Source organism: Leguminivora glycinivorella, chromosome 8, assembly GCF_023078275.1.
Source record: "Leguminivora glycinivorella isolate SPB_JAAS2020 chromosome 8, LegGlyc_1.1, whole genome shotgun sequence".
Classification (NCBI taxonomy): Eukaryota; Metazoa; Arthropoda; class Insecta; order Lepidoptera; family Tortricidae; genus Leguminivora; species Leguminivora glycinivorella.
In genome coordinates this window covers 19,976,661-19,992,421 of record NC_062978.1, presented here as the reverse complement: position 1 = coordinate 19,992,421, position 15,761 = coordinate 19,976,661, and the positions used below count along the sequence as shown (strand labels likewise).

General features: G+C 36.4%; 1 protein-coding gene across 1 annotated transcript; it reads right to left on the bottom strand.

The window, feature by feature from the left end:
• Positions 1-6,920: 6,920 nt before the first annotated feature.
• LOC125229104 (serine protease inhibitor 3/4-like) lies at positions 6,921-14,485 on the bottom strand. The gene is made up of 7 exons (XM_048133882.1): positions 14,324-14,485; positions 13,320-13,520; positions 12,233-12,331; positions 10,586-10,723; positions 9,938-10,150; positions 8,041-8,188; positions 6,921-7,762 (listed from the first exon to the last, which is right to left on the bottom strand). Exons 1-7 carry the CDS (start codon positions 14,483-14,485, stop codon positions 7,572-7,574), a joined length of 1,152 nt encoding a protein of 383 aa, XP_047989839.1. The 3' UTR covers positions 6,921-7,571.
• Positions 14,486-15,761: the final 1,276 nt, after the last annotated feature.

The following is a 15,761-nucleotide window of genomic DNA, read 5'->3' as shown; positions in this document are numbered from 1 at the left end:
TAACCGATTTTCTTATATATCTATCCATTGTTTCACCTAAAAGATCGTTAGCCAGTTTGAATTTTAAAATGTGACATCCAGCTATTGATTTGGTAACTTCCTTCTAATGCTCTCTATTTTTTTTTCTTACTTTACCCACATTCGAGAATTTTATTGAATGATCAATATTTTTTTTAATAAGGAAATAAATATCAAATATTCAGTATGAATAATGACGCGACTTTGAATCTCAACATATTGTCCACTCATCAAGAGAGATTGACACAAACTTTAATGACTTCCCGCGCCAACACCGCAGCGGTAAAGCTGCAACAGTTATACAGTATGAATCCGAATAGTCTTCTCAAATTTAATACACAAAAGTTAATGGCATTTCGGAGCTAAAATCCCCTAATGTGTTTGAGCGACTCTGCAACTCGCAGCGAATTTGTATTAATTAAATGGATCTCAGGCCGTCTGCATAGTTGTCTGTTTGTCTTTAACTAGCAAAACTACGCTTAGCTCAATCCGGTTAGGTGTAATTGGAATCCGATCCTGAAATTGCGAAGTGATATTGATGGAGAGTTCGGGTACTATCGATAATTCATTTTTTAAATTTTCCCTGGACAATAGAAAATAAAGTACATTAATTAAAAAAAATTGAAAAACGTATGAAACATGTTTTATTTGAAAGCATCCCTTTGGTGCGTTTTTTAGGGTCCCGTACCAAAAAGGTACAACAGGAACTTATGACTAGTTATGACTTATGGTGCGACTCTGTCCGTCTGTCACATTACTAAATATCTAGAGAACTACTAATGCTATACTTATATTTTTTTATTATTTATTAATTATAATTGTAGAAAATGGCCAAAATGAAAGGGGGGCAAACTGTAAATTTCAAGGTACTAGGTCAAGTGGGTATCATTAGAGAGAGCTCAATTTTTTTATGTCCAACGAAAAATTAACATGAGATTATTTTAACTAGGTAGTTTGTACGGAACCCTCGGTGGGCGAGTCCGACTCGCACTTCGCCGGTTTTTATTTTATTTTATATTTGATTTGACCTCCTTTTTACTAGAAAACTCAGTGTGCATGAGTGAGTAGATGCATAGGTATGCATAAGTAGGTACTTACCATTTTTTTATAATAAAATTTTCTATTGAAACAAATAATTTGATTTAATTTTATAAGGTTCAAGTAATTGATTTTGATTTGATAAATAACGTATAGCGAAACTAGCGAGGAAAAAAATACAAATGAAGAAGCAAAGCTTCCTCATTTATTTTCCGAAGATTTTTACCATTTTCAATCACTATGTTTGTAACATTTCTATAACGGAAAAGATGAGGAGTGGCAGGTTGGCGTGGTACGGTCATGTAATGAGGAGGGATGAGTGTCATATAGGCAAAAGAATGTTGGAGATGAATGTTGATGGATGGAGAGGGAGAAAGAAAGATGTGAGTGTTGAGATGACGAGAGATAGGGGAGAATGGAAGAGGAAGACATGTAAGTGATGCATGGTCAGAGTACCTTGAAAACATGGGTGAAACGTGAAATAAAACTACCCACAAAACAAGCATTGTAATGCCTTAAAACTAAAAGATCACAACATAAAAGGTCTCTCTAGCAAGATGATGCATTATGTAATCAGCGTGGTATATAATATGCAAAGCATATACCCACGGGTCATTCCATATTCACCAGCCGCCGTGCGTAGCATCGAAATGCCTGTGCCTATGTATGTATGTATGTATGTTTATAATGGGCTATGTGCCTCCCATTACCTATAATAAGGCTTATTGGTCATTCAGTACCTTTGTTGGTTCACGTAGGATTTCAGGGAGTAATGGAATATGAACTGTGTTTTAAAATGGTTAAAGTTTACATTTATAATGTGATTTAACTGAAACAGTTAAGTACTCACTAAATTGCCCAATTATGTGAGCGGCAGTGTGCCGCTGTATAAATGACCTTATTTATTTTTCAGTTTAATAAAAGGTATGCTTTTTCGGTTCTGTAGGCGAAAAGTGTCTAAATATTTTTCCACTGAGTTACGACTTTTTTTTAAATTTTGATCTGTAAAAATGAAAAAAGTAGGAAAATTTTTGGATTTTTTTCTTTTATAAGGATCGCCATTATTTCTATCAATTTATTAAGGATTACTATATTAAAACTTAAGTAACAAATACATTTCTTCATTTTTTCACGCAGGTTCATCATCAGGAATATCGCTTTTTGTTAAATTCGAGAAAATATTTTTTTTTTTAGTTTCTATACATAATAAATGGATTAATTAGTGTGAAAGGACCTTAATCATAACATTAAAGTCATTTTCGTGTTTGACGGCACATGACAGAACAATTAACATTAGGAAGTGGTAAGGGATGCCACACACGTGTTCAGTATTTTTTTTTTAATAATTCGATAACCGTAAGAGGTAAGAGGCTAGTTTCTTAAGGAAATTGATTTTATTTGAACTAAAGAATCTTCCCTTAAAGTTAACGGAATCCAATAAAAACAGGGTGTATATCTAATATAAAGATAGTCATAATTTAATAAATCGCGACAAATATTGCTTCATAGTGATTTATGAATACCAAAAAAAACAGAGCATATTTTATCAAAGAATTTAAATAAAATTACACGCTCAGTTAAGCCAACTGCCACCATTTTTACAAAATATTTAATTACGTACCCAAAGTCCTGCAGGCCTAACTATGTACAACGACAAAATTGCACTCCATGTGTGAAAGAGATAGAAATGCGTGTAATGTACTGGTACAGAGCGAGAGAATGTAGGTTGTAGCAATTGCACAGGCGGTTGCACTGACTGTAGCGTCGGCAAAAAAGTCAGTTAAGAGAGTATATATTTTACATAATGTACTCGTACTTCCTTTAAAAGTACACTATGTAGGTATTTGCTTTGTAAATTTAAAAGAAAATGAACAAGTTTTTTGAAATTCGTTCTCGGTGACTAACAGTCTTACTTATGGACTCCTACAGATACAGAGGTGTAACAATGCGTGAGCCTCATTAAAAATGATGGTCTGTAAAGTCGGTTTACGGACGGTAGTTTGATGTGACGACGTCAAACATTACAGGAACGGGACAATCGCTTGCGGAACGGGACAATGACGTCAACTTTTTCGTGCATGTAGCCCGTAGTAACGAGTTATTAGACGTTGTCACGTCAAAAGGAAGAACATTCAAGTGAACACTCCATTTTTGAATTAGGACCTTTAGGGAGATTTTTAGATTTTGGGACCCTCGAGAAAAGCTCGACGGGGAGCTCGGTAGTTCAAATTGTACACTTAATATCTTTTATTTATTTAAATATACTTATGCTTGTATCTATTAAAAGATAAATTTACACTTGTATTCCTAAAAGAGGTAGACAGAGCACATGAAATTACTCAATTAGCAGTACCTCTCTTAGCAATCAAAGGATTAAAAGAAAACGAAATTGTGTACCTATTGCAGCGACAGGCCACACTGTACTCCACAACTGGTCTCATATCCCACAGTCAACTTTTGCGATTCCCAACGGGAGGATATTAAAGCTGGTGGTGAAATCCTTAACCCCTCGTCACACGGTCTAAAACTCTGGGACGCCTTATAATTATGTCGCAATGCAACGCAATGTACAGTTTACCATAAGCTGTATATATATGTCCCCCGTGTCGGCCCCGTGTGGTGACGGGTTAAGAATTTCACCACCTCCTTTCTTCCCGTGGGTGTCGTAGAAGTTGACTGTGGGATATGGGTTAAATTGTGGCGTAGGCGAGAGGCTGAGCCTATTCAAGTTCCTAAATTCAAACGTTCATTCACTCACAAAAAGACAAACTTTCACAAACGGCACTCAAACCCAAAACTGCGAACCGTACAACACACGTGTGGCGTAAACGAGCGGCCTTATAATGAATGGCCGTCGCCTGCCACCATATTTCAACGAATTAACAAATGACCTCCTGTCAGAGCGCGCGCGGGGCTCGATTTTTCTGCGCACCGTACCTAGGCTAGGCTAGGCATGATGTAGGTGCGGTGGGCTGGCCTGCCGAATTAATGGGGCTTGCCTATAGGTGCCGGCTCAAGCTTGCCTTGCTCGATCAATACAAAGTTTGGTCTCGAAGATTTTCTTGGCGAGAGAGGAAGAACCCGAAGGACGATCGATTTTTGTCAAAGTTGCCCTTGGTTACTGACGTGATGGTTAATATTTGCGGGATATGGGATATGGGTTAAATTGTTGCGTAGGCGAGAGGCTGGCAACCTGTCACTGCAATGTCACAATTTGGATTTCTTTCAACCCCTTTTTGCCAAGAGTGGCACTGAAACTTAGTAGTTCGTGTGCTGTGCCTATCCCTTTATGGGATACAGGCGTGATTATAGGTATTTTGACAGCCCTATTCAAGTTCCTAAATTCAAACGTTCATTCACTCACAAAAAGACAAACTTTCACAAACGGCACTCAAACCCAAAACTGCGAACCGTACAACACACGTGTGGCGTAAACGAGCGGCCTTATAATGAATGGCCGTCGCCTGCCACCATATTTCAACGAATTAACAAATGACCTCCTGTCAGAGCGCGCGCGGGGCTCGATTTTTCTGCGCACCGTACCTAGGCTAGGCTAGGCATGATGTAGGTGCGGTGGGCTGGCCTGCCGAATTAATGGGGCTTGCCTATAGGTGCCGGCTCAAGCTTGCCTTGCTCGATCAATACAAAGTTTGGTCTCGAAGATTTTCTTGACGAGAGAGGAAGAACCCGAAGGACGATCGATTTTTGTCAAAGTTGCCCTTGGTTACTGACGTGATGGTTAATATTTGCACATAACTTAATCATAAGTAGATGCCCTTTACAACTACCGTAGGCCCATTGGTTTAAAAAATGAATTATCTTATCTACACACCCGAGTGCTGGGAGTTTCAAGGATCGAATATGATTTTAAAAACTATATTTGATAAATATACTATTTTCGGAATTAGTTATACAAAAGAATGGTCATGTTTTGTACATTGGGTCCTTAAATATAAAAAAAAAAACTAAGTACTTAAACACTTTCGAGGAAAACTATAAGGTGCATGTGGAACTGTTTTTGAGTTTTTGCTAAAGGTGTAGTTTGGCCTTTAAACTCTTTGATAAGAATTAAGCATGGGCCGACAACCTGTTGGTCGGTTTTTAGAGTCAAACCAAGAAAGTTGAGAACGATTTCGATAGGCCAGATTTTCCAAGTAGTAACTGCCATATCAGTTGAAATGAAAGTCTACAGAGCCACAGAGGTATCAAAATCATTGTCAAAATAACTTAGTTTGACTCTGTGAGTTTTAAAAGTTTTTATTTACATTTAAAACAAAACACGACTGTCTCAAATACACAATCAAAATAACAACTCATCTGCATACTTACGAACGCCGAGAGCGATGTAGCGCCTTGATAATTGCCCTTCATTGTCACTGCGATTTGAATATTGTAAAGACTAAATTGCCATGCATATAGAGTGGTGCCCCTGAATAATATTCAAGGGATCATTGTTATTTAGTGTAGAGGATAATAAAGTTTATGTCTTGGGGCTATGGTTATGCATGTAGTTTTTGTTCATTATACGTAATTGAAATACGGCCAGATAATTGGAAGGAAATAATTGAAAAATTGAATATATATAAATATTTATCGGTGTCGGTAGAAAGCAAGCTTAATGTACAAACATAACTAAACTTGTATCAAGTAGAAACATTTGCAAGCGATATTTGGGTAGATTTTTATTTTGTTGTCAAATTAAATCGCTTCCACTGAGTTACGATTTCTTACGAATTTGTACGTAAGATAGTAACTCAGTGGAAAAAGTAAGTAATTTTAAGATTTTTTTCCCTATTAGTGAGATCGAAAAACATGATTAAGTAATAAAAAAGTTAACTCATGAACAGAATAAACAAATCGGCTTATATACAACACATACTTAAATGAAAAATTCCTAAAATAAGGAAGGATTATTAAGGAAACAGATTTCACAAGCATTTGTACGCTTTGAGGGCATTTTCATAAAAAAATTAGATGCGTTGCCCGCTGCCCGCTTAATAGTAAACGGTGTCAAAAACCTATGTACGCCTGCTACACCAGAATACTAGTATTATATGATCTGTGACCCTGCACACCTCGGACACTGGCAATCAAATGTATAAAAGAGGCGCGTTCCTAGCAGACAGTCTATGCTTGTGTAGGTGAACGCGTACTATGCTTGTATGAGTGAAATATGACAGGTCGACTGTTCGCGTTCTTGACAGGCTGTAACTGTGAGGTAACCGAGAGGGGGTGGGCGGCACTTTCAGCGGGAAGGGAGTGGCCATACTGTACGATAGTACTCTTTATTATACTGTGCCAGAGGTTACATGAGCATTGGCGACCCTAGCAACTTTACTCACCGTGCACCGGCAGGAACACAATGCTCCTTCGGATTTTAGCAGAGAAATCGAATTGGTCGCTCTCTATCCGACAGGTGACGTCTCAGGGGTGACAATTATCGAACTCTAGACCCTAACCTAACTGAATCGACATTCTGTGTACGGTGTTTTGAAACTGCTTCGAAGTTTTAGTTTTCCAAAGGCTAAGAAATGAGCGTGACGTTCGTATTACTTATTACCTTGTGTACGCACCATTTTGACATTTGATATGTATGACATATTTTCATAACACATAACCGTATATTTTCCGTTCAACTTTGTTAGGTAAATACTTCCTAGTATTATGTGTATAATATTGTGTATTGTTTATACCACCTGACATGTTTTTAGTTTTGTGTCATCTTAATTTTTTACATAATATATTATATATTTGAAAATAACTTGTGCGCATAATAATTAAAACCTTAGAAATATATCTATTAGCAACACTATTGCAACATTTGCAGTAGGGTGACAAAGGGTTAAAAGACACACAACACCCAATTATTTCACTCACAATTATAATTGGCCGAATGGCTTAATAAAGTGACGTCTGACAATAATAGCTAACTACGGACGCGTGTCCGAAGCGTGCCCGTTGACAATTACGCAGAGCAAGGGGTAAGTTCGTTACTCTTTAACAGTTAATTTGAGTACATTCTTTTTTATTAGCTTTTTGATTATAGGGGCGAGAATCAACTAGATCTGTAGTCAATGTGTGTAGGTACGAGTAGGTTGGCTTGGTTGAGAGGTATAATGAAAATTGCTTAATTTTGCTTTGTTTTTGTTCTTTGTCTTTATCCACTTTTAAACATGCCTTTTGATACAATGTTGTGTTTAAATATGGTTATCCTGTCCTGTAAAACATACCAAAGCGTGATTTTGCCGTATCGTATGTCAAAATGTTTAATTGAGGAGTAGTGTAACTCACTTTCTGCATATCTATTTCCAGCCCACTGTAATTTGGATCTTCTTAAATCAAGAGTGAATAGACATTTTTTGGGTTAATTCTTATAAAAAAAATGAGCGGCGAAATAAAATTATCGTCACTCAATGGAAAATCTTTTTAACACAAAAGTGGAAAAATAATATTTGCGCTAACATTTTTTTCCACTTCTTATATTTAACTACAATGAGATTATCAGACGTTTTACGTCAATCCGGACCATAATAAATTCCGTTAAGCAATCGAAAGATTTTGTTCGTCTGTTTTGGCTCAGTTTGACGGGGGGTCATAGAAACAGTGAAAAAGAACGGGCCGTCTACGGTGAAGTCGTTTAGCTCCACGGCAGGTATTGCCGGCTGTCTCAATTCTGGTTTCACTAGAGGATTTTCTGCGACGCCCGCTGAAATCACAACAAGGTATTGTTTTAACAAGCTGATGTGTCTGTATAAATTACTATTAAACTTAGAAATAAATTAAAATTAGAAATGACTGTCTTGACCGAGAATTGAACTTGTCCCATGGTAATCATTATTACGATCTTCGGAAACAATCCTCTATTCCCGAAGAAATTAAATCGATGGTAAGTATTTTTAAAAGCCTACGTATATTCAATCATAAAAATAGTTACCATTTTACTAAAATTTACCACTGAAAATTTAAGACATTTTATTTGCTTACCATGCTCTGAAGTTTTGGGGCCCTCGTTAATTTCCACGAAAATTTTTTGCTTTGCCTTACTAACGTACATGTTTGGTCCAGAATTTGTACTTTTTAAGATACGATTCAGACCAGTGTTGTTCTTATGAGTAGTCAGGTTGAGACCGATCTGTAAATTTATTTTTATGTTTTTGAGCAATCTGGTTCTTATGGAAGTTCATATAATTATTACGGCTAGCTACATATATACCTAGTGGCATCCATTGCAGAAGTTTCTGCTAATCCAGTCAAAAAAAGCTACATAAAATATCTATTACACCTTCATACAGCTACATAAATATCTATACCTATACTCGTACCTGTAGTCAGCCAATTGACAAGCAATAAGAGATTTCTTACAATCTCATTTATAACGTCACTATGACATAGTTCTACAGTGGCCTAGAGTTCCAATTGGTTGACTGTACCTTCTTCCCCAGTTTAGATAGAAGTTTAGATTTGTATAGACGTGACTGTACCTGTTTGTTGGGCAATATCGGCCTGCAGAGCTAGCACATGATTGGTGCGAAGTAACTCGACGCGACGTAGATCACACATATTTTTGTAATAGTATTACAGGTGTAGTGGGGTATTGTTTTCCATTTCCATAACCTAACTGGAAAAATAGGTTACACCTACAGCTAACCTAAAAGCAGGTAACCTAATAGCCAAAACTGCAGCAAAATATACTAGAATCTACTCATATTGTTTGTTGTTTCTACGAGTAAGCTAGGTCCCCAGTGTACGTAGCCAAATGGCACAAACGCTCGCGAAACGCTCACGAATCGAAACGCTCGTAGATATCTATCTCTATCGCTCTTGCGTATTGGCGCGACAGAGCCATACTACCTTTCGCGGCGTTTCGTTTTCGTTTCGCGTTACAGACATGCCATTCGGCTACGGCACCAGAGCATAATGGAGGTCACAGATTAGGATTTACATGGCATTGAACTTAACTTTTTGACAAGCAAAAACTTTTGCCATCGATGCCACAGGGTTTAGAATAGATTTAAAGGTGGAAAATATTATCTTGGATGAGACTTTAACTTACGGCATCTGTTCAATGCTCTAGCGCTCTGCCAATTCCGCCAAGACTTCAACTACGTCAGCGAAATTTTCAACTATATCATTTAGGTCAATAGGACCTGTAGTTGATTGCAGCCTTGATTTGAAGGTTGGTGAGTTATATGAACTCGAAAATATATACGCCGGCAAGGAATTCCACTGCGATACGCACAAGAAATGAAGAAGCAAAGCGTTTCGTGCAAATTGGTGAAACAGTGAAAGTGCAATCTCGTATATTGCAATTTGAATATGACCACATTAGGGGAAGGTTGCGATCATTGGACCAGCGCTTTGATTGGACCACTTAAATATTTCTAAATCTAATCGTGCTAGATGGAATCCAGTAAGGTACAAGATGACCTTAGGCCTCACCTTGGGCCACCCCGTAACCTCAGTCGCGCCTCGCTTCCCGGAAAAGAGTAACGCGTCCAAGTGTGTTTCGAGCGCTGTTGAAGTTAAATTACGCGAAGGAATAAAATCACGAAAGTATAAATACATTGACAATTGAATTTGTGTGTTGACGTATAATGCTTAAATATTTATTAATGAGCAAATTCAAAACAACAGTTTCCAGGCATTTGTTTTCTCTATTTTTTTATATTTTTATTTGTGATGTGATACCTAGTTGCTATCAATGGACCACCTGTGGGTTCTATCATCGGACCAGTCCAATCATGACAACTTTTTTTATAAAATTATTCACCCGTGCGCAAATAGACAATAATGTAAGAAAAAACTAGTACATATGAAAATAATACATATATTTTTTAATTATAAAATTTGTATAAAAAATATTTTATTAAAAAAATATTACCTGTTTTAAATAAGGCGTCCAATCCAAACATGTTTTCAATTTAAATTTCGGCATAACGATTTTCACAAATTTCCACTCCATTTTTTCATTGATATCTTCAATAAATGTTGGATACTGCGACATAGTGTCTAGAATACGGATGATGCTGGAATTGCGGTATGGTAACACGAATGTCATAGTAACGCCGACTTGAGATAAATGTAAAGAAATGGCCTGAAATCAATAAAAAAAAATCTCTAAATGAGACAGCTTTATCACTGGCTGGAAAAAGCAATGTAATAATTAAACTAATTATCTAATCTGTGGTAGCAAGCACAAAATACGTGTAAGTTTTGCCAACATTTGTTAATTTTAACACATTTTAAGACATATTATCATGTTAAGAGAATGTGGACCATATTGTGAAAACTGAGGTCCAAAAGTATTAAGCCTGTGTCGAGAGTTGCCAGTGTATAGACTGTAATAACACCTTTTTTTTGACAGTATTTCACCATATACTCGATTATCTTTGCAATGCGAGCCAGAATCGCCCGATCGGGAGAGTGTCCTCTTCAAGCCCTGGTTATGTTAAGGAAGCTGATGTATGGAGTGAACATTCTGTTCTTACTTATTTCTCTGTTGTAGGATAAAATGATTTGTTAATATTACCTTAAATTGTCCACTGGCATCGTTCAAGTACAAGGTCTGTTCGACTTTGTACATCATAGCAATTTTTAAATTCTTATCTCCACTTCGGAATTGCTTAAATGTTGTAGAAAATTGATCAAAGGGAGATTCCCAGATGCCCTGAAGTGTAGATATTTATGTTTAAAGAATATGCCATGTATTTCTCATGTTATGTCTCATTATTCTCATTAAATGCCGGGTGGGCCCTGTAACAAAAGCGAAAAATTTAACTGTAGGCTATACTACTTATAGTGACCAACATTTGTACAGCGACTTTTAAAAATAACTTGTAAATATCACCCTTGAATTGCGAATTTTGTTAAGTCTAAATCGTGATAGACAATGTCAATGACATTAATAATGGTGTATGAAAAATTTTTAAAATATCATATTTTAAGAAGTCGCGGAACAAGTGTTGCTCATGCAGTTTAAGGAGTATCAGCCTATGGTTTAATTTTTTGCTTTTCTTACAGGGACCACCCGTTAAACCGCGACTGCGTCGGGTCTACAAAGGATGCTCTAATTAAGGGCCAGTTGCACCAACCACATTTGACAGACACATCATCGTCACGCAGCAGACGTCTATGGAACTTCCCATACAATAAAATTTAACGAACGCTTTAACGATGACAGATGGTTTGATGCAACCGGCCCTAAGAATGTTCCTCGTTAATGGAGCGAAAGATATCGAACGATCTTTGACTATGTACAAGGGTTTAAACCTATTGTATATAATCTTATTGTCTCACAGCAGTTTTGCAATTAAAAAGACTATTGTGACTCTCTAAAATACTTTTTAGAGACATATTCGACACTGTCGACAGCGAGAAGGTTACGTAAAATGTGTTTTTAATTTTAGTAATTTGGTGGAAATGTCTTTATTTACATGAACATATTTACTAATTATATAAGAAACTAAGACTAAACTTAAAAGCTAGCTAATGTCTAGAATAGGCCCTTGAGGCATTGTACCAAGGATACTGGCGACATTTCCTCGCTGTATCGCAATGCTGATACGTTGTGCGAGGAAGTCGCCAGCTCTTCGGTCACCAGTTATCTCAACCAGACGCTTCGCGATTTCTGTGAACAACTTGTTCGCGCTGGGACCCCATTGGACCTAGAGTTTCTACGCCAAAGTAATTTTAGTAAGAAACCACTTCGAAGAATTCACTGTCACCTTACAATGTTCAATTCTATCATTCTATTCTGCCAACAAACTGCATAAGCAGTTTGGCGAGTAACTTTAAAATTGTAAAATGTATGTGTACCTTTAAATAAATAAGAAAAAAAAAGATTAAATATAAGAACTAAAAGTAGATCATACCATCCCATACATTAAAATGCGACCGCCTAAGAACGCGCATACACTACACCACACATAGATAGCGCCACAAAAAAATGCCTTGTTGGCATTGATTACTTGTATATTGGCGTTAAGTGCCACTTTCGAGCCATAAATCTATGCCAAAAGTGACACTTAACGCCATCTACATCTACAAGTATAATCGAAAGCTACAAGAACTTTTTTGTGGCGCCATCTATGTGTGGTGTAGTGTATGCGCGTTCTTAGGCGGTCGCATTTTAATCTTTACGACTCTTACTTTACATTTTAATGTTTACGACTCTTACTTTATAATGAAATCCATTGACGACCAAAATAGAAGAGTCTTCGTCAATGTCATCTGTATCCAGGATATCTTGTATACGCATGTATGTTTTGGCGCTAAACTGCAAAAAATACAAATATGTAATTTTTTTTGTTCTGGTGTACCAATTAGTATATACACCGTGTTTCACTTAACACTAAAAACCTGAAAACCGTTTGTTCAGAATCAAGAGTAGAGTCGATTGAGCTATATCTTGATGGGGGTAATATTTTTATTTAAATTAGTATTATTAGTTATTTTTTGTGTCTATTCTATTGTATTCGTAATACAACATTGTGTATATCGCATTGCTAGAGGTTGTTTACCTTTTTCAGTATTTGGGGGTATTAAGACTGGTATTATTAGTTATTTTTTATGTGCCTATTCTATTGTATTCGTAATACAACATTGTGTATATGGCATTGCTAGAGGATGTTTACCTTTTTCAGTATTTGGGGGTATTAAGACTGGCTGGTTACTTGGACGATTATTTTTTCCGCTGCGAGTTTGACGTTGTTTGTCAGTTTAATCTTAATGTTTATCATAAGTCATAACAAATTGAACTCGTACCTAATTACAACCTTGTCATGTTGAATATTAGGTTTAAATTTGCTTACTGCGATTACCTGTCCAATTTGAAGTTTACTGTGACAAAGTTTTAAAGTGTTTTACAGTGACATCTTAGCTGTCTATTAGTAAACCTTATGTCGTTGCAGTAACGTACACAAATAAATAGTTTTATGGTTTATGATGGTAGTTAGCAACTATTTTATTGAGTGTAGAGCTAAAAGTCGAGTAGAGCTGTACAGAAAATTAAAAATTGAATTAAAAAAAGTAACCATCAGATTAAAAGATGAATACTCTAGATGAGTTTAAAAAATAAAAATCAGTTGGGGTGTCTGAGGTTTTGAGTGATACCAGAAACACGTTGTATATATTTTTTAATCAATTCCTCTCTGGAGTGTTCTTAGCCATGTTTCATGAAAATCTGCCCATTATGTAGCGGTCGGGGGTTTTCAAAATTTTAATTTTGTGGTTAGGTTATATCAGGTAAAAATGATGTGACTTACTTCTCGATTAACATAGGCAACAGCATCTCTTCTAAAATTGAAACCTATTTTGGACACTGTTACACCATAATCATGGGACCTCAGGACGAACTTATCGTCTATATTACTACTGTAGTTTACGTAAATCTTATTCAATATGGTCAAATCTGTCTCCAATATGGGCGAAAGAGCGGGAAACAAGCCTGAGTAGCAGGATTTTGTCTGAAAATATAAAATTATAATGTTTTATGTTTTCAATTCTGAGTCAATTTACAATATGTAGTTTAATCAAAAATATAACAGGTAAAGTAATCGATACAGTCATGAAGAAAAAAAAATCTTGTCATTGTAGAATCTCTAAAAAATAATGGTACAATATATTATAAGCCGACATAATATTATACTCGTTATTAAAGGAAAAGGACAGTCAACCGATTTGAATCCTACTCATACTCATTTATTTGTAAAGCCATTTCACGCGTCATGATTTGGTTTAAAAAAATAATAATTTTTCAGTACAGATGGTATTTTTTACGCACTAGTGCGAGAAGTGGTTCATTATATGCCAGGTCGAAACTTCGGAGGCTCATCTGTACTGAAAAACGTCGTACGATACACGTGCGAAAAGGAAATTCGTAACTCGTGTCGATTTAAAATACTCCCTTCGGTCGTGTTTTAATTTATCGCCACTCGTTTCGAACTTCACGCACTTGCATCGTAATGTACTATTATATTCATACAACAATAATACTTAAGAAAATAAATAGAAAGAAGATTGATATTAAAAGAATTAGGCAATTACAATTATTACAGGGCCACACCACTGTTCAACCTTTTCACACTGAACGTCAATGTGAATTCTATAGCAAATAAAACGTACGATGTAAATAAGACTGGGTTCCAGAGGGGCATAAGTTTCAAATCAGTTGAATCCTATAAAACTGTTTCATCAATTAAAACTAGGAGAAATTCAAAGTACTTATATGAAAACTAAACCACAATAGTCCAAAATAAAATATAAATACCTGGCTAAGTGTTGTTATATCAAGTATGGATATAATTTCATGTCTAGTAGCAGCTGAGGCGGCAACTGCAAGTTTGCAAAGAGGCAGCCGAAAAGCAAACGATGACACAACTGTGTTTTTACCTACTCTGTCTCGTAAGATTTTCTGTAAATACAATATCATTATCGATGTCGTAAATTTAACAAAGAACATGTAACAGACGGAACCTCTTTTAATATAGAACGATTGTACATAGAAGTTGGTACATAGTAGTAGCGCTTAGCGCTGGTGGCCTAGTGGTCAGAGCGTGCGACTTTCGATTCGGAGGTCGCGGGTTCGAATCCCGGCTCATACCAATGAGTTTTTCGGAACTTATGTGCGAAATGTCATTTGATATTTGCCAGTCGCTTTTCGGTGAAGAAAAACATCGTGAGGAAACCGGACTAATTCCAATAAGGCCTAGTTACCCTTCGGGTTGGCAGGTCAGATGGCAGTCGCTTTCGTAAAACTTGTGCCTACGCCAAATCTTGGAATTAGTTGTCACAGCGGACCCCAGGCTCCCATGAGCCGTGGCAAATGCCGGGATAACGCAAGGAGAATGATGATGATTTCATTATTTTCATTCAATCATTGCTCGCGCTCGCGATTTATCTAGGATATACAGACTTTGAATCCCGGTAAGGGCATTTATTTGTTCTCCACAACACAACACCGTGGGACTTATTTAGTCAATCTGTGTAAGGATGTCTTGTAATATTTATTTATTTATGCCATGTGCGTAGCCTTTGGCTAACCTTGCATTTGGCTAGTGACTAGTCTGTGACCAACAGTGATCCCATTTATAATAATATAAATGGATTTATGTAGTTATCAGTTACCATAAAACCCCCTAACTATAGGCCAATACTGCAACTTTACTATGATCCACAATTTCAATAATAATTTAAGAATCATTTACCAATTGGTCCTTTTGGGGAGTTTTACGGTAGCCCTTTACTGAGACTGAAATTTTATTGACGGTATCATTTCCGATGTCGTAAATTTAACAAGGAACATGTAACAGACGGACCCACTTTTAATATAGGACCATTGTACATAGAAGTTGTAAAAAACAAAATTTATTTCCATATTAAGAGTCACATCTTCCTATGTATTTCGCTTGTTAAGCATATTGGACATCAGCGCTCGCGAAATTAACTTGAAGTAATTTACCTAGGATTTCATCATCATAATCATTATCAGGGCCCGTAACTTTCATGCCGATGACATCAGTTTGACGTCACGCTGCATATAGGATGATTCAAATAATTTTATTGTAATAATTAATTATTATTCATCAATCAATTTAATCATGTACAAATGACTTCAAAAGTGAGTTACTCATACGTGAAATAATTAATACCTACTTGATACGTGAACCGAAAAGGAAACAATTTTGTTTTGTTTTTATTTTTTATTG